At 33.0% G+C, this 27,239-nt stretch overlaps 1 protein-coding gene across 1 annotated transcript in view; it reads right to left on the bottom strand.

Moving 5' to 3' along the window:
- Positions 1 to 1,484: 1,484 nt before the first annotated feature.
- LOC100377037 (mitochondrial glutamate carrier 2-like) overlaps positions 1,485 to 27,239 on the bottom strand; it is a 32,692-nt gene continuing 6,937 nt past the window's right edge. Inside the window, exons 2-9 of the mRNA XM_085506159.1 lie at positions 16,218 to 16,453; positions 14,131 to 14,262; positions 8,586 to 8,641; positions 7,666 to 7,756; positions 5,954 to 6,072; positions 5,526 to 5,776; positions 3,397 to 3,496; positions 1,485 to 2,228 (exon numbers count right to left, since the gene is read on the bottom strand). Coding sequence (XP_085362285.1) covers positions 1,996 to 2,228; positions 3,397 to 3,496; positions 5,526 to 5,776; positions 5,954 to 6,072; positions 7,666 to 7,756; positions 8,586 to 8,641; positions 14,131 to 14,262; positions 16,218 to 16,234 — 999 coding nt within the window. The 5' untranslated portion in view covers positions 16,235 to 16,453 and the 3' untranslated portion in view covers positions 1,485 to 1,995. The remainder of the gene's footprint in view (positions 2,229 to 3,396; positions 3,497 to 5,525; positions 5,777 to 5,953; positions 6,073 to 7,665; positions 7,757 to 8,585; positions 8,642 to 14,130; positions 14,263 to 16,217; positions 16,454 to 27,239) is intronic.

A 27,239-nucleotide genomic window follows, 5' to 3' on the forward strand; every position in this document is an offset into this window, starting at 1 on the left:
ACAAAATGAACAAATCTGAGAGAGATCCACATGTAGTACCTATATATGTAATATCAAAGCAATTGGACTTGCGGTTTTTAACAAGAAGTCAAAAATATCACTTTTTACCAAAAATGACAAAAATATTCACCAAAATTAGAGAATTGAAGATATCATCACGAAATAAACAAATCTGAGAGAGGTCCACATGTAGTACCTATATATGTAGTATCAAAGCAATTGGACTTGCGGTTTTTAACAAGAAGTCGAAAATATCACTTTTCACCAAAAAATGACAAAAATATTCACCAAAATTAGAGAATTAAAGATATCATTACAAAATGAACAAATCTGAGAGAGGTCCACATGTAGTACCTATATATGTAATATCAAAGCATTTGCACTTGCGGTTTTTAACAAGAAGTCGAAAATATCAGTTTTTACCAAAAATGACAAAAATATTCACCAAAATTAGAGAATTAAAGATATCATTACAAAATGAACAAATCTGAGAGAGATCCACATGTAGTACCTATATATGTAATATCAAAGCAATTGCACTTGCGGTTTTTAACAAGAAGTCGAAAATATCAGTTTTTACCAAAAATGACAAAAATATTCACCAAAATTAGAGAATTAAAGATATCATTACAAAATGAACAAAACTGAGAGAGGTCCACATGTAGTACCTATATATGTAATATCAAAGCAATTGCACTTGCGGTTTTTAACAAGAAGTCGAAAATATCAGTTTTTACCAAAAATGACAAAAATATTCACCAAAATTAGAGAATTGAAGATATCATCACGAAATGAACAAATCTGAGAGAGGTCCACATGTAGTACCTATATATGTAGTATCAAAGCAATTGGACTTGCGGTTTTTAACAAGAAGTCGAAAATATCAGTTTTTACCAAAAATGACAAAAATAGTCACCAAAATTAAAGAATTAAAGATATCATTACAAAATTAACAAATCTGAGAGAGGTCCACATGTAGTACCTATAAATGTAATATCAAAGCAATTGCACTTGCGGTTTTTAACAAGAAGTCGAAAATATCAGTTTTTACCAAAAATGACAAAAATATTCACCAAAATTAGAGAATTGAAGATATCATCACGAAATGAACAAATCTGAGAGAGGTCCACATGTAGTACCTATATATGTAGTATCAAAGCAATTGGACTTGCGGTTTTTAACAAGAAGTCGAAAATATCAGTTTTTACCAAAAATGACAAAAATAGTCACCAAAATTAGAGAATTAAAGATATCAACATGAAATGAACAAACCTAAGAGAGGTCTACCCAAGGTACATATACACCAAGTATCAAAGCATTTAGGCTTGTAGTTTTCAAGAAGAAGTCGAAAAAGTAAAACATTGACACGGACGACGACGACGGACAATCACTCATATGATAAGCTCCGCTCGACAAAGTCGACAGCGGAGCTAAAAAAAAATGTATACTTGTGAAGGAAAAAATGACATAATTGTTCAACTATGTACAGTTGTAATAAGTTTTTATAACATCACACAATTGAATCTCATGAAGTCAAAAAATAATATAAAAAAAAGAAATGAAATAATCAAACACAAATATATATTAGTTTGACATGATTGAATGGACATTGTATTATTGAGTGAGCACAAATTTAGTAATCTCAAAAACTAAAGCTAAAATCACTGCACTATAATACAGTGAATTTCATAAAGGCGTGGACAGCAATTATGGATATTCATAAAATATTTTTAAAACATTTTAATCCAAAGAAGATGTTCCCAGTAGCTATGGATGCCATTTGATAATGCTATTACCCATAAGTCTTTGCAGATTTCATTCACTCATTGGATAATTCACTGCTATGCATCATAAAATGCGCTACGATTGTTCAAATGTTTCAATTTATAAATATTGCATATTAAACAAGTTCACGCCTTTATGAAGTTCACTGTATGTAATCTAAATTTATTTAATAATTAGCTTAAAATACGATATGATAAATAGATATACAAATTAATTGTATCTATTAGTAGTATCCATCCCCAGTATGTACTCTCCAACGCCGACATAATACACAGCTTGCGCGATACCGAACAGTGGCGCTATAGCCATAATACGACATCCAGCACCTTTAAAAAAAGCTGTCCATCCTTCTTGTTTGTAAACTTTGACTGCACAATCTCTGATCCCAGTGTATGTTGTGTCTCCTTGGGCTTGTTTCAACAGCTGTAGTCTGGTTTTCACAACTGTAAATAAATAGACGACAAATAAAAGGTCTATATACATTTCAAACAATGTTATACAGACATTATGATACAGCGTTGACCATAACATGTTGCATACACATATGTTGTGGTATCCATGATGTAATTGCAATCTTTTGACAAGGGGAAACAAATGTTCTTGTTGCCACTCGCTTGACTCAAAAAAACTTTTGAGAGATTGATCAATGCTAACACCTTCAATAATGTTGCTTAGTTTAAAGTATGACCTATGCATAGAAACAGGCAGATTTTTAATACTTAAACTTTCTTATCTTTACAAGTAGGTTCAAGAATACCCCCCTTGTTTTATTTTTTTTAAATACTGTAGAATACTTTATTTTCGCTTGGAATTTATTTTTGCTATTTTCGCTAAAGGGATGATCCCGTGAAAATAAAACCCAGCAAATATACTTTTTTTTTCTATATTTCACATTAATCTCATCAAAAATCAGTGAAAATAAATTCCATACAAAACGCCCCAAAACCCTTTTTCAGCGAAAATAAAGTATTCCACAGTAGTTCCTGATATGATGTTTCATTCTGTACACATTGACATTTTTTTAATAGAACTACCAGTAGTTGTGTTTTATTTTTATGCATCAAATCTTGTGTTCTAGCTCTGTAGTCTGTGTAAAGTAATATCCCAATAACCTAAAAATTTGGTCTGTGACTAAATATAATAAATACAAAAACAACAAATAAAAAAACTTGAAAATGTATTGAATACAGTAAATTAAAAGTACTAAAAAGTAATATATGTGTCAGTTTTGATATCAAGCCATAAGATAGCTGTAGATATTGTTTTTCACTATTTTAGTGTTTGTACAGTAGTTTTAAGCAAATTGAAACAGAAACAGTGAGTTGTTAAATGGCCTTCCTGTATAATGAGAGTTTAATGAAGATGAAAGTCAGTCAACAGTTCGAAAAGTCTGCTAACTAAATGTCAAAAATGCACCAACATGGCCGATTATAATCGGCTGACTACAGTCTGTCAGGCAATTACACCATTAAGAAGATGTGCTATTAAAATAAACTTAAATTGAGAGTGATAATTTATTCTTGTGAAACATGATTAACAACAGTTATAGGCGAGTAGAGTGATCGTTCATGTCCTGATGCAGACAAAATGGCCACCAATGACATAACTCACCATCCATTGGATTAACCAAAAGTGACGCCATTGTCCCTGCAGTACAACCACTGGCGAAAGAATGCATAAAACTAGCTCTACCACCATCTTCACTTTTACCCTGTAAAAGATAAACAGTTTTTAAAAATAGAAATCCCAAGTCATGCATGCTTGTACATCCTCTCTCTGGGTAAAGTTTTATTAAATTTTAAATATGCATAGCAACCACCAGAGTTACCAGGTACATACAATTTTGAGCACCAAAATCAACTTTTGTCACAATTCACAAAATAGTTCTATATACCATATGTGCATATTAATTAGATAATTTGCATATCATTTGAGCGCAAAGTCAACTTTTGTCACAATTCACAAAATAGTTCTATATACCATATGTGCATATTAATTAGATAATTTGCATATCATTTGAACGCAAAGTCAACTTTTGTCACAATTCACAAAATAGTTCTATATACCATATGTGCATATTAATTAGATAATTTGCATATCATTTGAGCGCAAAGTCAACTTTTGTCACAATTCACAAAATAGTTCTATATACTATATGTGCATTTTAATTAGATAATTTGCATATCATTTGAGCGCAAAGTCAACTTTTGTCACAATTCACAAAATAGTTCTATATACCATATGTGCATACTAATTAGATAATTTGCATATCATTTGAACGCAAAGTCAACTTTTGTCACAATTCACAAAATAGTTCTATATATCATATGTGCATATTAATTAGATAATTTGCATATCATTTGAGCGCAAAGTCAACTTTTGTCACAATTCACAAAATAGTTCTATATACTATATGTGCATACTAATTAGATAATTTGCATATCATTTGAGCACAAAGTCAACTTTTATCACTATTCACAAACCTAGATAATTTTCTCATAATTTTTTTTCTAAATTTTGATCAAGACTAGTAGGTAATAGGTAATATGGCATTCAAAGTGTAAAGAAATAATCTTTTATAGACAGGTGATCTTTTTATGATTATTGATTGATTTATCCTGAATAAAAATATGATAATTTTTCAGTTGTCGGTCAACATATATTTGAATGGAGAAAAAAATAATGTGCTTGTTTGTCTTCATTGACAATGTCAGTGTTGACAGATTTAAGAGCAAGTAAGATCTTGCACAATAGTTTTCAGAAAGACAATGTTATTTACATATCTCATAATAGATATTATTAAACATCTGTCACCGTAACGCCTTAAGTTACAGCGTGCCATAATTTTGCGGTATTTTACGTGTTTTTTTCCATCCTATTATATTAGAAAATGCGTATTCCAAATATGGAGTGATTACACGCGTAATGATTTCGGCGTCCCCATGATGCATCTTTGGAAGGAAAAGATGTATAATAATAAGATTACCGGTATTACGAAGATACAAAGTATGTACTCGCATCGACCTCCGCTGCACGTCAGTCGATACTCCCGCTGTACAGTCTTCGGGCATACTTCGAGATATACCGGTACTCATAATAACCTCACGTGCGCTTTGGGATTGAAAAAAAATGTCCACGCCCATTTAGTGATTGCAATATGTACGTAATATAAACCGCACCCTGAACTTGAGCTTTTGACCCCAATTTTTAATTTGATACATTGTAACTGCGGTTTATACGAGGGCCTTTACTTATGCGAGGTCACTGAGAAAAGGTCAAATAGTTGTTATTCTTCGTTACATATACTTTACACAGTGGGAGAACAGATTCGCTAATTCAAGATGTCGCTAATGACTTTATTATAAATTCTAAATGGCCAAGGCTTGGGGATTTGTATACAGTAATCCGGAACATAAAAACCTGGGGCGCTTTCTAATTACACTTGACAGTTTTTTGTGTTTTTTTATGGAGGTGATAACTGCGCATTTGTTTTGGCACGTGACAGACAAGTATTGTGAAAACAGGAAATCACCAATGACAAGTAAGAATCACTAAACCAACATTTCGCTATTACGTCATTTTACCACAATTCGCTAAAATTGCATGTTGCTTTTTTAAACATGTTTTACAGTAACGTTTGTTCACAGTGGAAAGAGATAGGACTATGTGAGAAGAAGACATCTATGTTTTTAAAGTACAAGTTTTCATTATTTAAATCTTCTAAAAGGAAAATTTCTTACCAAGGCATTGAGATGTGCAAATGTTGGAAAGTAAATCATAGAGAATGGAATGTCTCGCAACAATGTAGCACCATAACCGCGATAAAGTCCTAAAATTCCTTTACTACGAAACAGTTCTCGACAGATATCCATCCCCGATTTGGGAGTTTCTTGTACGGCTGCATGTGCTGCAGAGTATCCTCGGGTCTGCCCAACGTTTATTGCTGATTCGGCCGAGGCAGTTCCGGCGGAACTTTGTACTTTTTTTTGAGCTATATATAAATTAAGAAAAAATATGGAATGAATTAGAAAATGATGGAAAATCAAATTATTCTGACTGAAACGCATACTGTAAAATACTTTATTTTAGCTGGAATTAATTTTCTCTGAAAAGACATTTTGGAGTGTTTTGTGTATAGTTCATTTTCAGTAATTTTATATTTACCAACCTTGTCTGCCTGCATCTTGTAGTTGTATTTTTAACATTTCCATAGGCGTTGTGATAACGACTTGACTCAACCCCGCGCCGCCACCTGCCAATATTTCACGGTACAGTGGCAGACTTTTACTGAAGAAAAACGAAAAAAAAAAAAAAAACATCACCAGAGAGTTATGTTTTTATGCAGTGCATTTTAGCGGAGGAATTGAATCTGTACTTTCAACATAGCAATTTAAGTTCACAGAAATGCAGAGATGATGATATATTCTGTTTTGCAGACCACAAATGCAATACTGAAAAAGTGTAATAGCATTCTTGTATACTATTTTCATGGGAAAATGTTCTACCATATTTTGTCTATTTGAAGCACAAATAAGCTAACAGTTGTACCGCACAGTTCAGGCGTTACACACCTTAGCTCCTATGCTATCCTAATCTCTCCACAAAAACTTTTGGAATGTGTAATGTCACTACATGTACTACTGTAAATGCATTAATTATTCACTGGGTTGATTATCGCTATTTTCGCTGATAAATAAAATCGGCTAAATTAAATCTATCTATGTGAACATAATAAAACTCAGTGTTTCCTTGACAAATTCATGAAAATAAAACAGTGAATATGCTTCAAAGATCAAAATGTCAGTGAAAATAAATGCTTTTACAGTACAAGACATATTTAATACAAATTACTTGGTATAATTTGTATACTTTACAAATGACTGTTTTGAAAACAAGGTAACCTAGCTTTAGCTTTTTCACCAATAGACTTTCTCGCTCAAATTTTCTTCACTTTTTTCAAATTCTCAATATTTCTGGAAATGATTCTTAATTTTGGAGCCAACAGACTAAATTCAGGTAAAATTTTTTGTTTTTACTATAAAAATTTGGCTATTTTTGTCCCAATCTACTGAAGGAAAGTGCAAACTATAAACAGACTATTATGTGAAATTTGCGATGAAAAGAGAGAACTGGTGGTGAAAAGTTTGAGCCAGCTGTTAACATTGTATAAAGCATATGACATACAAATAGACTGAATACATTTGTCTGCATGCAAAGATCTGACATGAGGTAAGAATTCAAGAGATTACCCGGCATGTACAATCCTTCACCCCAGCACAAGTCAAAGAACTAAACAGTTTTGACAAATAGAAAAAAAAAATTACAGTCACTTGAGGTTGAAAATTAAAGCATTCTGATGTTGAAATAAATTATACTGGCATGAAAACACATTGTGGAAAAATTTATTCTAAAAAGCAACAAATGTTGAACTATGAAATTCAGAAATAATGCCACTCCCCAAACCATTGTAATTTATATCATTGTAACTGTGTTTTTGGATCAGAGATGAAATTTGTGTTGTTTTTTTGTTTTTTAAACTGACACATATGCTAAATGGAAAAAAAATGTTTTGAGTCTTATGAATAAATGTTTTTGGTGTTCTGTCACTGAAAATGTTTTTTTGTTAAATTTTTACTACAATTTTTAAATGATTTATTATGATTATTTTTTGTTTTAACTATATCAGACTGCCTTAAAAATGTTATTTTTGTTTATATCTTTACTACATTATCTGCTGAAATAGAAAAGAATAGTTTCTGTACAGTTGTAATAAAGTTTAGTTTGCCTGATTAAAAGTATATTGATACACTGAGATAAATGAGAAACATTATTAAATGCATTGGAAAATTGTAAAATAACATTTCTTCATTTTACACTTACCCGTCTGTCTTCAATAAATATCTAAAAAAGTCATTTCCTACTAATTTAATAGCTTTCTCTGGTGTAATTAATGTCACATTAACTGCCCAGCCTGTAATAAAGAAAACATAGTGAGATTTACTATGACATCTAACCTCTGAATCACTCTACATCTGAAACAGTTGGTGTGTAGGAGTGGATAATGCTTACCACCAATCAAATTCAAATAAAAGCACGCCCTCTATGGCAACAATGACATATGGTCTGATTATGAAGTCACTCAAAGAAAGTGACAACAATATTTGCATTTTCAATACCTTTCCAAGGTCTATAAATCAAACAACGCAAATCAAGATTAATTAGTTTATAAGTAGTATTTCTCAACAATGGAATTCCAGAAACTCATGATATCCATATGGGTATTTTTCAATACTTATAAACAGAAAACATGATCTAAATCAGTTTTCAAATACTGTAAAACATGTTGAAAAAGCAACATGCAGTTTGCGAATTGTGGTGAAATGGCGTAATAGCGAAATGTTGATTTAGCGAATCGCTCTAGTCATTGTTGATTTCCTGTTTTCACAATACTTGTCTGTCGCGCGCAAAAACAAATGCGCAGTTATCACCTCCATAAAAACAAAGAAAAACTGTCAAGTGTAATTTGATTCTGTTCGCAATGATAAAAAACTGATTCAACAGGGATTTGAAAAAGCGGGTATCGTTGCTGCGTTACATCCAGAACATTGACTTTTTATATTGGGACTCAAAAATTACTAAGTACTACATAAAATTTATCTATCATGTCAGTACGTTTTTTTTTATGTTGTTTAAAAAGTGTGTGGAGAAAAAAAGATGTTGTTTGGCGACCATTTTGAATTAATATTAAGTCATTAGTTTTACAGTAATCACTTTACATGAGTATTTAATGATTTACAAACCTTTGTATAAACCACGAACTCCTTCCCTTCGGAGAACTTTGAGAAAACAATCCAACCTTTGAAAGAAAATATAAAATACGTCAGTAAGTAGGTAATCTGTATTCATACATTCTTGATATTTTTAAACTTCATAAGTCATTACTTTTAAGTTTTAAGTATGATATAATTCATGAGAATCTCCCACAATCAATGTCAACATACAATTTGCAGTATTTACATCACAAATATAGAACACGACAAAGATGTCGAAATGATTTACTTGTACCTATAATGAACACAGTAGCGGGGACATTCGCAATATCTTATTTAGGGGCCAAACTTTGGAACAGCGTATCAATTTCTTTATGGTCTAAACAAAAACCTACATTCAAAAATACTATACGGGGAAATTTAATGTCAGAGTATTTAGAATAAAACTAATATTTATTATAAATGTACATATATACATTATAATATATATATATATATATATATATATATATATATATATATATATATATATATATATATATATATATATATATATTATATTATCATATTTGTTTATTTGAAATATACTGAGGTGTAACCTACTGTTAGTCTTACCTTAAGTCATTAAATTCAAGTTATGTCAGGGATCTGACTCGACTAGCTTTTAAGCTATTTCAGATTCCATTTTACCTAGACTGCATGTACAATTTTGAGTATTGTATGAAATATTTTTCTAGGTAAATAAATTATTATTATTATTATTATACAGTAAATGTATATTTGATTTGCCAATACATCTTAAGAGTTCAGTGTTTACACTGTCAACAAAATACACAAAATGAATATTTTACACTCAAAGATCAGTGGTAGCAATCTTTAAATTTAACCATAGATGTATTCGTATATAAATATAATATGGGAATTGTATCCCACATTGGTGACCACGACAACTACCACCTTTCAAATTAAGCAAGCAGACAACATGCAACTAACAGTTATTTTATTTGAGATTTTTATTTAAATGTGTATTTATTTCAACTTGTAGTGATATGGTTCTTACATGTCATATGGGTCAAACCCGGAAAAAAAAAATAAAAGGTTGTACCACTCTCAAAAACTGGTTGTTTAAATAAAAATGTATTTGTCCAGTAATTTTTATTGCTTTTTAAAATTAAAATAACAATTTTAATTATCTACATGTATCTGTAGTTAAGAACGGTAGGAATGTTGAAAACCTATTTTTCTCCACCGGATGATATTGTGATAAAATTGGCTTAAAATTGATATACATTTCAAGATTTCGTTGTCCCGTGATGACAATTTTTCCAACTCTACACCGCTCATCCCCGCTGCCCAAGCTAAACATAAAAAAATATTACAGTCAAAAAGTTAAGGGGTCATTATTGAGTTGGTAGGGGGGGGGGGCATTTTTGAGTTGGTAAGGGGGATCATTATTGAGTTGGTAGAGGTCATTATTGAGTTGGTAGGGATAATTATTGCATTATTTATTTATTAATTTTTATTTCTATATAATAATATGTACAAGATTGAGCCAAGAAATGAAACACTGAGGCATAATTCTCTTCAAATACATATTTTGAAAAATGTCCGTATGAAAAACCTAAAATTCTCAGTGGAATTTGAACAATCTATGAAACACTCATTTTTATCTCATATTTTGTGATGCATTTTGTATTAAAATGCACCCAACTGAAGGTGCCACACAGTAAATATGTTACATGTGAAGGTCAAATGTCAAGTCAGGCACATACCAGTATGTACCGTACTCGACCGCGTTAGCGCCCATGCCCGGACAAGCGCCCACCCCCCACTGTTGCGCAATTTTTATATTTGGGGTCACATTCGGCAAAGCACCCACCCCTTCAAAATGCAACTAATTTAAAACTTGGTCTTGCGTAACGAATCTTGGTAATCGTTTTTATATGATACAGCGTGGATATCAACCGTTGTGAACATGTTGTGAATGCGTAGAACACGGTAACCATGCATTAACTACGCTTCGACAACGACCTAAATGAAATAAATATTTCATGCCAAATTCAGTTTACCTCTCAAAAATGGCTAGTTACTAGTTTTTTGGAAAAACCATGTCGTTTATTCGCTGAAATCAATTCCAACAGATCGTACTTCGACATCGATTATTCACTTCCGCATTGCGTTACCAGAAAGTCTTCGGGAATTTCCGAAGAATTGCGTCAGTACAACACGGCATTCTGATTAGTTAATAACCAACTTGACCCATTAGGTCAAAGGACGCTGCTGTAGGTCAAATCTGCAATTGCATCATGGCGGAAAGTGATTTTCATCGAGAGTTTGAGTACGATCCAACAACTTCGTCAGTGGAAATAATATGACAATTTTGACTTCGACTGTGTTCCAACAGACTCAAATGTTTTTAATTCCGTAAATTATGGTGGTACGTAATTAATATTGTAATAAAATGTGCGTATTTTTTGTGATCATTTCTGTTTCTTCATTGTGAAAATCAATGACGATGCAACTAATTTAGTAATTTGATTTTCCCTCAAAGACGTAATCTGTCACTTGATGAATCAAAATTTTCATTTGCACTCTTTTTCGAGGGAGGTGCTCGGGTAAGCGCCCACCCCTACAAAATCGTGATTTTCTGAGTCAAGGCCCCTGGGCGCTAACGCGGTCGAGTACGGTATATACGCACAACATATAACATGCCAAATTAAACTCCCAACAAATTTCATGAAAACAAACTGAATCAATCAATCAATTATATATATATATATATACTAGCAAACAAAGCAAGGAGCAGAAAGGGCACAAGCACCTATCTATAATAACAATAGAAATAATATTACTATTAAATCATAAAATCCATATGGATATTACAAAACAAAAATAGAAAAGAATTTCATAGTCTATTCTTCAATCCAAATTTAAAAAATTACAACAACAAAGATAAATGTATACGCATTTCAAACACAACCAACAAACAATATCTACTCAAGTTATTAATTTACATACAGAAAGCCTACAAAATAAGAAAAGTAAAGGTGAAAATCAATTAATGTATTATTGTGCTATATTTTCAGTGTGATTTAGTTTATTTATTTGAAATCCATTATTGTATTGTACGAGTAGTTTAATTGTAGTTTATTTTAAAAAAGCTTTAATACAGCAATTATAAAGCATTATTCTATCTTTGTATATATATATATAAAATGAGTATCCGTAATAGCGTGCAAAGAGTAAATATTTTACAGCTTTTAAGGTATGTTGCTATGGCAAAATGCAAATCAAAATATATATTCTTAATGAAGTAATATTTTGGTTGAAACAAAACGTCTTGAAATGGTAACAACATTTTAATGACAAGCTGTTCATTTTTATTATATAACTACAGTGTATGAATTCTATTTTTAGATTTTTGTTTAAAAGTAACCTGTCTCTAGGGTTTTCACTAATATCACCTTGGCAACCCCGAGAATTGCAGAAATAGAATACAAATTGCAGAAAGGTCACCTTCACTCGATACTTTGTGTGGGCGAGTCAATTTGGCAAGCAAACAAGAGGAGTAGAAATCCATTTTGTTGCCAGCTGTCTTCATACATGTATCTTGACAAAATCCCTTGAGTATCTCATACTGCACTGAAGTAGAAATACAAGATGAAAACTCCTGGGTCCTTTTGATTGACAGTGAGAGGCATATGTGCTGAAATCCATATATTTGAATACTGTAAAATACTTTATTTTAGCTGAAATTAATTTTCGCTGAAAAGACATTTTAGGTGTTTTGATTTTTTTATCATTGATTTTTGATGACTTGAATGTAAATATAGAAAATGACAGTTTAACTGAAATTTATTTTCACTGAATCATCCCTTCAGCGATGATAAAGTATTTTATAGTACATTAAATTATGGTTGCTGTTGCTATAGAGACAAAGATAGCCCTAGATCTAAGGCATTGTCAGAGTGGGTATTTCAACTAAAACAGAATACTTGGAATGAACACATGTTCACCAGCATTTACAATGTACCTAACTGTGATTTCCTGAACCCAACAATTTAAGCATTCTGCCAAATTTAAAGCATAAATGAGATGTTTATTGATTATTCGAGGTTCCGGTAGTTGCTTGTTTGTGTGTGGTTCATCTCTTTGATCCAAAACAGTGCGCATCGATTTGCTGTGCGCCCGCTTCATTTTGCTATAGCAGCATCTATGGCGGTGTTATAGTCGGCAGCTGGTGATAAAATGTAAACACTCCCACTTTGACAACGTAGACTGTCGACAGTCCCTCTGGCCTTACGTATGTGTGTTTTTTTTATTAATATTAATATTAATCAAACGCCGTAGGCGTTTGCGAAATGCCGAAGGCATTTCAAGCGAGGGCCGTAAGGCCCGAGAGACTGTTATAGCCTGCTGCGCCACCACTCGCCACTGTAGAGAAATTCTCCTGTAGCGTACCATCATGATTGACAGGCAGAGTGATGTCATAAAAATGCTAACCAATCACAAGTCACGCAGTCCCAGGTCAACAGGAAGTAAAAAAAAATGAGCCACCAGACGACGCAATAGTTTATAAACTTCGTTCAGTGCACTGCTTTGAAGATGGCTTGTGACGATGCAGTTTTGCTGGCATTGAAGAAACTTGGGTATGAAAGTATTCGACCAATCCAGCGACAAGTCATTGATGGCTATTTGCGGAAGAAAGATGTTTTTCTCACAGCGCCGACTGGCAGTGGCAAGTCGCTGACTTATGAAATGGCGCCATTCCTGCTGGACAGTATCGGTGACTTTGCCGACGAACCATCATCCATTATTTTGATTGTATCGCCACTGGTCGCCCTGATGCACTCTTCCTTTGTTTAAAATTAGATAACTCGCGTTCGCAACTTGTAGTTCTGGATAATACTTGGCAGAAAACGATCTATACTCGGCGAGACGATCAAAGTCATGCGTGACATAAAAAAACTCCGCGATTTGACCTTTGCATAACAGTTTAACTCCACCCATATGCAAATTATTAATACGTCATCGAGATGCATGCATAATTAATAGCAAGGCCAGTCCTGCAGGCTTATAACAGTCTCTCGGGCCTTACGGCCCTCGCTTGAAATGCCTTCGGCATTTCGCAAACGACTACGGCGTTTGATTAATATTAATAATAAAAAAAAAACACACACACACGTAAGGCCAGAGGGACTGTCGACAGTCTATGACAACGCTGTGGCCAGGACAAAGACAGACGACATTGACATCATGATTTCAGGAGAAATCTTGGCTATTTTGATATCATTTCACAAGGCAGAAAGAAACAAATTTCTTTTGGGTATGCAGGTGCGGTTATACTTTGTTGTTTTTTTCTTTAAAAACTTCAGTATAGTTATTTCTATACCGTTATGTTCCTGTTTTCAGTGCCCATCAAAAAATTAATTAAGTCATCTGTAAGAGGGGGACATTGCTAATTTCTATAAAAATAAGACTAATTTGTATGAAATAAATATATAGGTAACACATATTTTGGACAAGCAAGTTTAAAAATTAACGTCAAGTCCTGATTGATTTTAAGTATACTTACATGTTATCGTACATGACTTTTCCATTTTTAATTTGTTGATTTTGCAACCTTGTTTTAACGAGGTCAATTGGAAAGACACAAGTAACTCCTACTATGCCTGCCACTCCACCATTGATGCACTTGGCTGGCAAACTGAAATAAAATATATTCAAGATTACAACCGTACATTGTCACGAGCTTAAACAGAATAAGAATCTCATAATTTTACAAAATTAGAGATGCCATATACTGTAAAATAATTTATTTAAGCTTGAATTAATTTTCGCAGAAAGACTTTTTGGGTGTTTTGTATGGAATTTAATTTCACTGATTTTCGATGAATCTTTCCTTCAACGAAAATGGCGAAGTATTTTACAATATGTTAATCAGGATAGCAGGAATTGGATGAACTGTTCTGTATTTGCTCTATTAGAAGTGCATCTCCAATAGAGCTGCACTTTACATTGACTGAATCATTCATTAACCCTTATCTGGTCAAGTCAGTGTTAAAATACATGGGGCTGACAGAATAGGAGTTAAAATATTAATATGGCTGGTGACATACCTCTGACATTTATTTGCTTGTATCCCACCTTGGAATAACATACTAATATGAAAACATAGAAATAAACGATGCATTTCACAAGTTTTGTATACCACGCACGAGACCCACACACACAAATTCTTTAAATTGTTTCCTTAATTTAATTATAACCAGTGATTTTCAATGACTAAATAGTGATATATTTCAATACAATTAAAAAAATGCAAAATAAATCGATTCAAAAACAATTGTTGCTATTTAGAATCCTAAATAGGCGGGTAGACTAAGCAATATATATAGCATTCGTGAATTTAACAAAACTAAATTAATAAGGAAAAAACTATTGTCTGCACTGATTCAATATTTAAATCATAACAAATAACAATTTTTTTTTTCATGATTGTCAAAAAAATTGCATATTGTTTTTGTCTTTTCATATGATTTGGATTAGTACTTGCAAACTCTCACAAAGAAGGGTGAAATTACATTCTAGTAAGGTTTCTTTAGTTTCACTATGTTAATGAACTTTCAACAGCAGATTTATTTCAATTTATACCCGTGTTTCTATTTCCTCTTCAACATTATCTTCAACAATCGAGTGGCATGAACATGAAAAACTGAATGAATGATAAACTAGCATTCCTTCAATAGTTCAAATCCTCAAGAGAGAAAAGTCAATTTTTTGCTAAAACTACAATTTCTATATTGCAATTCACTTTTCCAGTCAATCAAACATTTTCTCATTTCTAATACTGCTGTCGAATAACCTCGCTTACTGTTTTCTGATACAAATACATTACGCAGTGTTTTTGCTCTTCGAAATGATATAAAATTACTACCGCTTCTTCTTTTGCTATAATAAACTTTTCACCACAGGACTTTCTTGCCCAAACTTTTCAATATTTCTGAAAAATGAACCCCAATTTTGGAGCCGACAGACAAAATTAGAGTCAATTTTCAGTTTTGACTAAAAAAATGTGGAAAGTACAGACTATAAACAGACTATTTTGATGAAAAGAGGTTAAGAAAAGGTTAAATATTGAAAGCACATTTTTCAATATTTACTAGCAGCTGGCAACAGCATCATGCCGTTTGTCAGATTTTAGAGATGGTCTGCCACAATACTATTGGTCAGAATGCTGTTTAAACAGCGCACTTGTATGAAAAGGTGAATTTAATCAACATTACCACAATCAGATAATATCAACCCATTTTGATCTTTCAACCGCGGTTGAGCCACCTCCTAATATAACTACTTGTTCATTGGTCAAATAAAATGCAACGTTTCAGTGAGAAAACAGATGTATTCTTCTCAATACACGTGTATGCTCAAGTTGTGCTATCCCTCATTTCTGTGTCTGTAAATCGACTACGCGCCAGTTGACAGGATATGATGGCATGAGTAGGTAATTAGCCTCCTCAATCGAATAAATACTGGATAAATAAATATTGCTAGCACTAAAACACTGGTATAGCCACCAGATACATTCACACGTGTATACAGGTTTACACACATATGTCTTCAGCTGGTACATGTACATGTACAACAAGAAGGGGCTCTTACCTCAAATCTGTCGTCATTGAAACTGGTTCTCTCTACTTCTGGTCTACCTTCAAAGTTCAAGATGAGATTTACAAATTCAAGTTTGTAATTTATAAATAAAAGGTTGGTGTCATCAACTCAAAATACCACCTTCACTACAACACAGGTTTCTCTGTATACTAAATCGTTGTACAGTATAAATCTACGCCTTCACAAGTAGCCCTGTCGCGATACGGACGGGTCCAGACAAAGATAACCTACAAATAAAGAAATGGATTAAAAATTAAATGAATGCAACTATGAATATAATGGAGTAAACCATTCATATAAAGGGGTGGTGGGTGCATAGGTGCATGTAGTAGATTTAAATGGGCGTATCAGGTGAAATAAGACAAATTTGACATCTAGTGTTCCACTTTAATATTTTTCAAACAGTAAAGGTCATGCAAACCTTGAATTTAATCCATTGAACAGATATTTTCACACTAACAAATTAATGCGAATATTTTCACATTTTGTACAAGTTTTACCAAATTTCATAATCATTTTGGACTACAATGACTAGTTCAGATATTGGTTTTAGTTTTTGATCAAAAGTTCAGTCATTTTTTATCAGCATTTCATGTGAAGAGAAGCAGGCTGTATAAACTAATTCTGTTATGGTGCTAATTTTGGCACTCAAACAATGTCGGGTGGAATGCTACACAAATCTAAAAATATTGTCATTTTTTTTTATTTTTACATATTTGATATATCATGTTACAAGGATAAATAAAATGAAAATATGAGGTCATCGTACTGTACTCAGTTGAGAAAAAATCAACCAATAAAATATTACAGTGTTTAATCTGCCCCCCCCCCCACCTCCAAGGTTTTTAATGGTCCACCCTAATGAAAGTTTGTACATTGCATTATTCCAGAGCTGCAGTACATATACAAATGTATACCTTAAAACAAAACAATATCGGGGGGGTGGGGGGTCAGGGATTGCGTTAACTTTGTATTTTGCTTCCCGGACTCCAATCATTGAAGAGGGACCCAGTTTTTCAGGTAAGCTAGGGTCCAATCTCTAATAAAGTTGTCCAGGTTCAAATTTGAATTTCTTAAAATTTTGTTACTGGGACTCGTCGTGCCGAGACATTAGCGCGAACTCTGGGGTATGATCAATTGACATGAATGGCCAGTGCTTGCAGCAGCGGGATGCACATGATTTATATGTCCTATCAGAATACCAGAGAAAAGTGCTCAAAACTAAGATCCCACAGCCAAAAAAATATAAATTTATTAAATTTTATTTACTGCCAATTGAAAGCCACACAGGTCATCAACTCTTGAACCTTTTCACCACCAGACATTTTCGATAAAGTTTTTCTGTATTTTTTCTTATATTCTTCAATATTTGTGGAAATGAACCATAATTTTAGAGCCAACAGACAAAATTTGAGTCAATTTTCAGTTTTTACTCGAAAAAATTGTGTATTTTTGTCAAATCTTCTGAAGAAAAGTGCAGACTATAAACAGGGCTATTTTGTGAATTAGTGATGAAAAGAGGGAACTACAGAAGTAGTGAAAAGGTTAACATTACCGTAAGTGGCAAACATTGCATACAAGGTTTATTTTCAACCAGCATCATCAATGCCATCAAATTCAGATTTGTTTGCACCATGCATAGACAGACACAGACGGGCGGACGAATGGACAGACAGAACCAAATGATTACATAAAAAAAAAAATGAAAAGTATAGATTATTTTTCATTGAGAATTATTTGCTCATACACCTATACCATCGACTCATGTAGTTTTGTTCCCTGGCTCACTGAAAATATGGCTCACTGCAACTTTAACATTAATAATTAACTATCTAAGTGCTGCTTTCGGGTAAAATTCATGGCATGATTCCTGGGGAAATCAAATCTATGGTATTAAGTTGGGTTTTATTGACATTATTCAGTGAATGTTCTATTTTTAGACAGTTAAGTAGTTACATATCACACAGCCAATCACACTGGTTACATATTTATTTTAAAAACTAAAATTATTTGAGAGATTTTTTTTTTTTTATTTCACTTGCAATAAAAGATTCACCTTGTGTGGCAATATGAATGTTTACTGCAAATGGTTTACACACTTTTCTGCATGTTTTGTAAAAATGTTTTTGTTAATTTATATTTTTAAATGGATATAATTTCTTAATGGCAACAAGAACTGATCAAAATATTTGATTGAATATCAGTCTACCGTTGAAAATTAAATAAAAATATAAAAAAATGACTATTCAGGGTTTTTTTTGAGCCAAAAATTTATAACTGTCAATAATTTGCGGGATGTGACACAATTTTATGAGTATGGAATCATGTGATAGTGAAATCTAGTATTCCTCTCAGCCATATGGCTTCACAAATAAATCACTCGAAATAAAATGAATGTGTCAGACAATCAGTCATTCAGCTGCTGGTATCACAAGCCATGACAGTTCTGAATGAGGATTTGTTATGCAGACAATGAGATGGTGTGTCTGTGTGTTCTCAAGTCGTTTGGATTACTGCGTCAGTGTTATAATATTTAAAGATAATTGCAAGTGTACTTTAAATAAAGTCAGGGCAATATTTGGAATTTGATTTTAGGGTTAGTATCATAGAATCTGTAATAGAAGTCGCACCCATTTTTTTGAACAATTGTTTCCAAAAATTCACCATTTCACAAATGATAGATATCTCTAATAGAAGCCGCATGCCCTCTGTTGCATTGTACCATTTTAATAGAAGCCGCGGTTTCTAATACAGATTTCACAGTAAATATGAGAATTGAGAAGTGAAAAATAGCAATTATTTCCATCATAATGTAATTTTTACTATTAATTAATCTCAGTTTCAGTAAATTTTGAAACAAAAATCTTAATATACTGATCCAACTGATTGGTGTGTGAAGATAGTTAAAGGTAGTTTCTAGCTATGAACTTCATTCTGAAACATGTATGTATGCACATACATCTTGGAAATATCACATTAATCAATTTCTCATTGAAATTTACATTTTTTTTATGAGATTCAAATAGGTATACCCAAATTAATAACGAAAATTATGGCACGCTTTACAAAAGTAATAATATAATAATTAAGACACTACACTGACACATATATTATATCGTACATCTGTTGCCGTAATGCCATAAGTTACAGCGTGCCGTAATTTTGCAGTATTTTACGGGGTATTTTCATCCTACCATGTTAGGAAATGTGAGTTCCAAATATGGACCGATTACATGCATAAGTGTTCTCTAATAAAATGACAGCCACCAGGGTTTGGCCAATCAAACACAAAGAAGTTTGCTAAACCTGTTCTAAACTGTATTTCAACATTTCCATGATGTATCCATGGGAGGAAAAGATGAATAATAATAAGGTTATTACGAGGATACCTCAAAGTATGCACTCAGACAGTACATCGTCGCACCGACCACCACTGCACATCTTTCGATACTCTCGCTGTACTGTCTTGGTGCATACTCTTCAGTATCCTCATAATAATTTGATGATTTCATTTTTTATCAAAATGCATAAGCAAATTGATGGTTAGTAATTCAAATCTGTGTACTGAGTAAATATTCATTTCTATACAGTAACATGTATTCATAAATCCTAAAACGTGTATCAACCAAAGTTCAGTATAGGCAGGCAGAGTGTATACTTTGAGGCATCCCCTGAATTTTTGTCAATGATAGCTACTAATTTGCATAATAATTAGCATATGATTTACATATTTATTCATAATGTTTGTCCATTTTTATATTTTTTCGTAAACATTTGTACACTAAACCGAAAATTAATTGCAGCTAAATTAAAGTATTTAACAGTAAAATATAACTTATTTTGAGCATAATTTATGCAAGTCCTTAAGCTACTAAAAATACAAATATGGCATTAAAATACAGAAAAAAATTGTAATAATTGCAAAAAAACATACTGTAATATGAACCTATGTATAAAGGAAACACAAATAGGTCAACAAACTATTGATGTGGACTACATGTAATCTGTCTGCAATGCTAGCAGCTGATATGAATACAATATCCGGTCAGACCTCGTGTATTTTTACTATACATACACTTAACTGTTGTTACCACCAGTTCTCTCTTTTCATAACAAATTCTCAAAACATGTCATTCTTTAGTAAAAATAAAATAATGTAGTACAGTCTACTGAAATCGACGTTGCATTTACTTGAAATTTTTGGCAGACATAAATAGCAAATATTGATTACTATAGTAATGTGCATATTATTTCTTTTTAGGACCAAAATGGGGAGAAAAAACATGTTTAAGACAATTTCAAAACCTAAAAAACAGAAAATCAATATAAACCTCAAGCCCATTAAATAACACACAGTACCCCAGTATTACATTTCTAAACAGAAGCCATCGTAATAAATACATGCATGTGTAGTAAGTTTTTTTTATCAGAAATTAGTAAATGAGTAAAACTACAAAACAATAATTTTAACCAATAATTTTAATTTTAAAACTGAAAATTGATTCAAATTTTTTCTGTTGACTTCAGAATTAAGACTCATTTCTTCGGGACCGAGTCAGCACGTGCCAAAGAAAAAAAAACAATCTCAAAATTATGAGTGAGCCACTACTGAACCATTCAATAATTTTTAAATATTTAACAACTACAAAATGACTTGTATAGCACGTTTTAATGTGAGTGAACGACATCTTAACACTGTAAACACCAAGAAGTGAAATTAAGTTAATATAATTTTATTGAGTCGCACAAAACGTAGATTAAGTAGAGGATTTATGTGATGTAAAGCATGAAATGAAAGCCATGTATGAATGAATGAGTCAATTAGGTAGAGGAATTCTACTTTTATTATAGGATGAAAGAAAATGTGAGATTACAGATTAATCAGTTAGAAAACTGTCAGTTGTGGACTGCATAGAAAAATGATGTCGGGGAATTAGGGTGGAATTCCAGCTTTATCATTATTGAAGCATGTCTGAGCTAGTGCTAACTCTTTGCCAGTCACCAATGGTTAATTTAATTTAGATTCGGCTACAAAATACTATACTAATGGCTAAGAGTAATTTCAAACTAATAATAATTGTTTATTGCATCTTTAGAATTATACATTTCTTTCAGTATATTGTAATAGAAATATTAATCAATACAAAAAACAAACAAAAAAACTATGAATTATTCAGAAATAAAATTTAAACATCAAGAAAACGTGTTGTTCAATATAAACTGTAAAGTGTTCATTGCAGTAGCATCGCTCAATTGTTTTAATTTCTCCCAATTTGTTAAGTGGCTAAACTAGTTTGAACAAATTTGACAATATTATTAATTTCTCCCCAATCGACTAAACCGGTTTGAACTTTACTACTATTTAAATAATGTGGTTAAAAATATTTTATTAATAGCAGAAGCCCAGCAATGAATGAGTTTTGTTTACACTTCAAAAGGTCAAAATACTGTAAGCCACTTAACTTTCACTGCTTGGAATGTTTGAGATTTGATATTTTTATGGCATTTGTCAAGACACAGTCCCTCTATCCCCGGTCTGGAAACGACCAACGTTCTTTTGTCTCGAACCGCGGTTTGGGTAAACAAACCGTTCACACCCGGGCCGAGGGAGTCAGGAAGTCAGACAGATTACAATACCGTCAAAATATTCATTAAAATCGGAAAATTTACCGTCATGCAAAGCAATACCTCATTGTATGACTTCAAATTCGGGCAACCACAACATAAACAAACATGTAAACAAAATTATCACTATGAAATTTGTTTTTTTTAACGGTGATGCGCATCAAAACCAGCCTACCAACTCATAAACATCCAGTTCCTACAATGTAAAGATTAATATCGGGAATTATGTTAATCTTCTAGTTTTAATAGGGAATCAAAGAAAGCTTTATAGAAAGAACTCCCGTGTGTTGAGAGTATTGAAGACACATTAAAAATTAATTCAAAATTACTTGTACATGAGATATTGATAGAAAAGCTGAAAACTAATTATGTACATCAGGTAACTAATATGAACAGAACAGAACAAAAAAATTATGAATTATTATGCTAATTAGAGAATTAATATGAACAAATTTTAACCCAAAATTAATCAGGCCTGTCTATTGTCCTAGAGCATTTATGTACCAAATTTTATTCAAATGTGATGATCAGTAATTGAGATATCAGTGTTAATTAATTATGTTAATTAGGAGATTAATAAGCATAAATATTTACCAAAAACTAATTGGGTTTCTGCATAGTTCTCTTTAAAAGTTTCATTAAAATCCAATTTGTGGTTCTTTATATATCAGTGGAACATTATGCAAATTAGGTAATTAATATCCAATTAAAACTAATTAGGTCTCTGCATAATCCTAGAAGATCTATGTAGCAAGTCTCATTGAAATATGATGATTACTACTTGATATATCAAAAGCTGAAAATTAATTAATTATGCAAATTAGATAATTAATATGTACTCATATTACCCTAAAAACTATCAGGTTTGTGCAGTGTCCTATGACATCTATGTACCAAGTGTCATTGAAATGTGATGATTCTACTTGAAATATCAAAAGCTGAAAATTAATTAATTATGCAAATTAGCTAATTAATATATACTGATATTAGCCTAAAACTATCAGGTCTGTGCAGTGTCCTATGATGTCTATGTACCAAATTTCATTGAAATGTGATGATTACTACTTGAAATATCAGAAGCTGAAAATTAATTAATTATGCAAATTAGGTAATTAATATGTACTCGTATTACCTTAAAAACTATCAGGTCTGTGCAGTGTCCTATGACATCTATGTACCAAGTGTCATTGAAATGTGATGATTACTACTTGAAATATCAAAAGCTGAAAATTAATTAATTATGCAAATTAGCTAATTAATATGTACTCATATTACCCTAAAAACTATCAGGTTTGTGCAGTGTCCTATGACATCTATGTACCAAGTTTCATTGAAATGTGACAATTACTACTTGAAATATCAAAAGCTGAAAATTAATTAATTATGCTAATTAGGTAATTAATATCTACTGATATTACCCTAAAAACTTTCAGGTTTGTGCAGTGTCCTATGACATCTATGTACCAAGTTTTATTGAAATGTGATGATTAGTACTTGAGATATCAGTGGAAAAGCCGAAAATTGATTAATCATTATGCAAATTAGGTAATTAATATTGCACATATTTTTACCCAAAACTAATCAAATCTGCGCATTAGTTTGGAGCATCTGTGTGCCAAGTTTCATCAAAATCCAATGAGTGGTTCTTTAGATATCAGTGGAACAGTCATGAAACAGCCAAAAATCAGCTAATTATCATGCAAATTAGGTAATTAATATTGCACATATTTTTACCAAAACCTAATCAAATCTGCGCATTGGCCCAGAGCATCTATGCACCAAGTTTCATCAAAAACTGATGTATGGTTCTTGAGATATCAGTGGAACAGACGGACGGACACACATACATACACACACACATACAGACACACTAACTGCAAAGACTCCCTTTTTGTGCTTCGCACATGGGAGTCAAAAAACTTTGTGTGCCAACATGCTGACATCGCTAAACAAATCTTGTTAAAATGGCGTCGTTCATGTTAACGTGATCGATTGAAAAACCTGTGATATTTCTGGTTCTTAGGGTTCATAACAGTACAAGTCAACTATACAACAACTAACGACTTTATTCTATGCAAAAGTATATAACAATGCTTCAATGTTTGTATATAAATGATTTTTTAGTACAAAATAGCGTACATTGTCATTTCAAAACGTTGCCATTTGCATTCACGATCTAAAAAGCATCCATAAAAGTCGCTCAATTTAACATTAATAAAATGCGGTGTGACAAATAACAAATCAGCCCACCAATATTTAATTATATGTTTCGATCATAAAATGTCAAAATCGAAGACAAATATTGGTTTCGCGCCGAGAAGTATGGTAAATAAAATAGAGTTCATTTCAATCACCGCAAAATCAAAAACGACAAATATCTTGGTAATGGTATGAAAATTTGTTGCGAAAATGTGTCACTGCTAGTAAAATAGATGAATTAAAGAACTACTCGCTGGCTAAAATATGACCTTACATCGATATCCTGGTTAAAACATGTGAAAAAGCTTGAATTCTGGAATAAACAACTAAGTTGTAAAACAAACACATATCACTGTCGATGTCAAAAATAGTGGCCGGCTGCGTACTGATCACGTGACAATGCTTTGCCCATACCCGCAATGCGCCTTTGCCAGGGAAGGAGGCCAATTCACACCTAATACAATGACCCTTTCCAGACCGGGGATAGAGGGACTGTGGTCAAGACAACAATTTTGCGAAAGTGACTGACATTCTGTGTCGTAAACCCCCCCCCCCCCTCCCCCAAAATATTAACTGCTCCAAAATTTAGAAATTTGTCTTGTGAAACAAAAGTGGTTTACAGTACTGTAAAATACTTTATTTTCGCTTGGAATTAATGTTTACTATTTTCACTGGAGGAGTGATTCAGTGAAAATAAAATCAAGCGAACATACCCTTTTTTTCTATATTCTACATTTAACTTGCCAAAACTTAGTGAAAATAAATTACACACAGAACACCCATAATCTCTTTTCAGTTATGATTCAAACTCACTTGTGATCCCTAGATCTGTCACTATATTAGTCTTACATTATAACATGGAAGGTAAAAAGAGAGGAGATAGGACGCTATTGTTTTCCCTTGTTCGATGATCGTTTCGATTTATTTACTAGGTAAACAATTCCGTAATGCGATTATATGAATAATTAATATTCGAGTCGGCTCAATTCAAACATGACAACAAATCTTGCTGCACCAGTAAAACTATCAAGCAAGACAGCAACATAACCATAACCCAACATCTTTCCCTATTTGAGTATTTCAATCGCGGACAATAACTGTAAAAATCGTTAAAATGAAATGAATAATATGTATTTATATGCTCATATCAGAAAACTTACACAACAATAACTGTTCGTGATCGCACCAGGGGTCTAGCATCGCACCACCGTCCATATGATAAGTATATTTGTTGTGTCGAGGCGATAACAAATTGGCGAAACTATTGCGAACAAATCTTGTTTTTTTTCACCATCGCATATCACTGCATACAAACAAGTCCCACTTGAGCTTTAAATACTTCGGGAGACAACCGGGCGTCTAGTTTTTTTCGTCTTTAAAAATGGAACAAGTTTACGTGCAGAGACCGAGCAGCGTATCATCCGCTCACGTTGGAATACAACTTACGAGTGTTTCGTTTCCGGTGTCAGGCCTTGTCAATGACCTATGACGTCTCGTGAACCTTTCTGCACATACACTCTTCCGTCTCTTCGCTGATGCGCAGTGACACTCGTGATGGTGATTTTTTTTTTCGATCAAGAAAAATGTGAGTTCATCCGATTTTGGTGAGTAAATACTGGTGAGGGGGAAAACGAAATATAAACAATAGCAATAAGGCGATATTGTCAGCTTGAAACAAAAGAAATAAATCGGATTAAAAGTCGTTCTATCTCCTCTCTTTTTACCTTCCATGCTGCATCCCAGGTACTTAACTATGTAACCATGTCAACACATTGATTAAAGAGGTGTGGAATCTGGTGACTGCATATCACAGGCTGGGGGCCCTTTGTGATCACACCAGTCAGTGTCGGATGATGTTCTAAGCCCTTCAGACAATAGACACGTCATGCCACCAAAACAAATGTGTTACACTGGAAAATACTTTATCTGACAATAAAATCCGGCAAATATACTTTTTTCCTATATTTTACATTCAACTCATCAAAAATCAGCGAAAAATAAATTCCATACGAAACAGCAAAAAAATTTTTTCACTTACAATTTAAATTTTACAGTAAATAGCTCTTACATTTTTTATCTGACAAACTTTGATGGAACTACATTTGTATACATGTAGATGTTATAGAAAATTACATTGCAAAAACTGAACATATTTATTTTGACAAGATTAGACATTTTTTTGGGGCTATGTTATTTGAGTTACATCATGACATGACAATGCGGTATCCGAGTAAGTGAGATCACTTTGGCAACCCTGGACATCATAGATAATGTTGCCATGGTACCCGTCTCAACATGACTAGCACTGCAGCAAAGACACAGTGTTACCCAAGCATGGCTGTGCATGCTACAGTGACAACCCCCCCCCCTCCCAGTTAGGCTAGTAGATCAAAACAGCAAGCACTGAGACAAGTGTAAAACAAGTGAAGATGGGTGGCTACAGGGTTCTCCCCAGGGCTTTTTAGCGCCGAGGTCCGCGGTGCTATACCTGTGAATCTCGGCGCTTCACTTGGGACCTCGGCGCTATGTGTTCCCACCTCGGCGCTTGATTTCATATTTGACATGCCAATATCAGATGTGAAAAAGCTTTGTTCGCCACGCCGGTCGGCCCCGACCGTCACTCAAAATTAGTGACCACCACGGAAATGCTTCCGACGAGGACTATTGTCTGATTGTTGGTATAATTACGTACCGACCGACACGCATCCTGCCAGTCGTGGATTATAATTTATAAACAATAGACCTAGTCGCACGATACGTAGCGGCTAGTCAAATTTGTGGAATTAGCACCTCTTTGTTTGTAAGTAAATACTTTCTGCGATAGACACAGTCTTTAGATTGAAAGCTAAAATTATTTCAAAATCAATTCCACCTCGATATAACATGGTCAAATCGGAGTTCACGATCAGTTCACGCTACTCAAGAAAAAACAACGTGTTTATTGCGTGATTTGGTAAAATACATTTGAATGTTATCATTGCGAATCATGTAAAAACTCTTCTTTCAAGACCTAATTTACCTTTTAAAAATTGCAAATTACCTCTTTCGAAAGCTGTCATGCAGTTTTCAATTGAAATCGATGCCAAGACATCGTGCTACGACATCGCTTTACTTCCGCAATGTAATTTTTATGATCACTACCATTCGGAAAACTTCGGGTTCTACCGGCATTACCATGCGGCATTTTGA

The sequence above is a fragment of the Saccoglossus kowalevskii genome, chromosome 12 (assembly GCF_978046115.1).
Source record: "Saccoglossus kowalevskii chromosome 12, keSacKowa6.1, whole genome shotgun sequence".
Classification (NCBI taxonomy): Eukaryota; Metazoa; Hemichordata; class Enteropneusta; family Harrimaniidae; genus Saccoglossus; species Saccoglossus kowalevskii.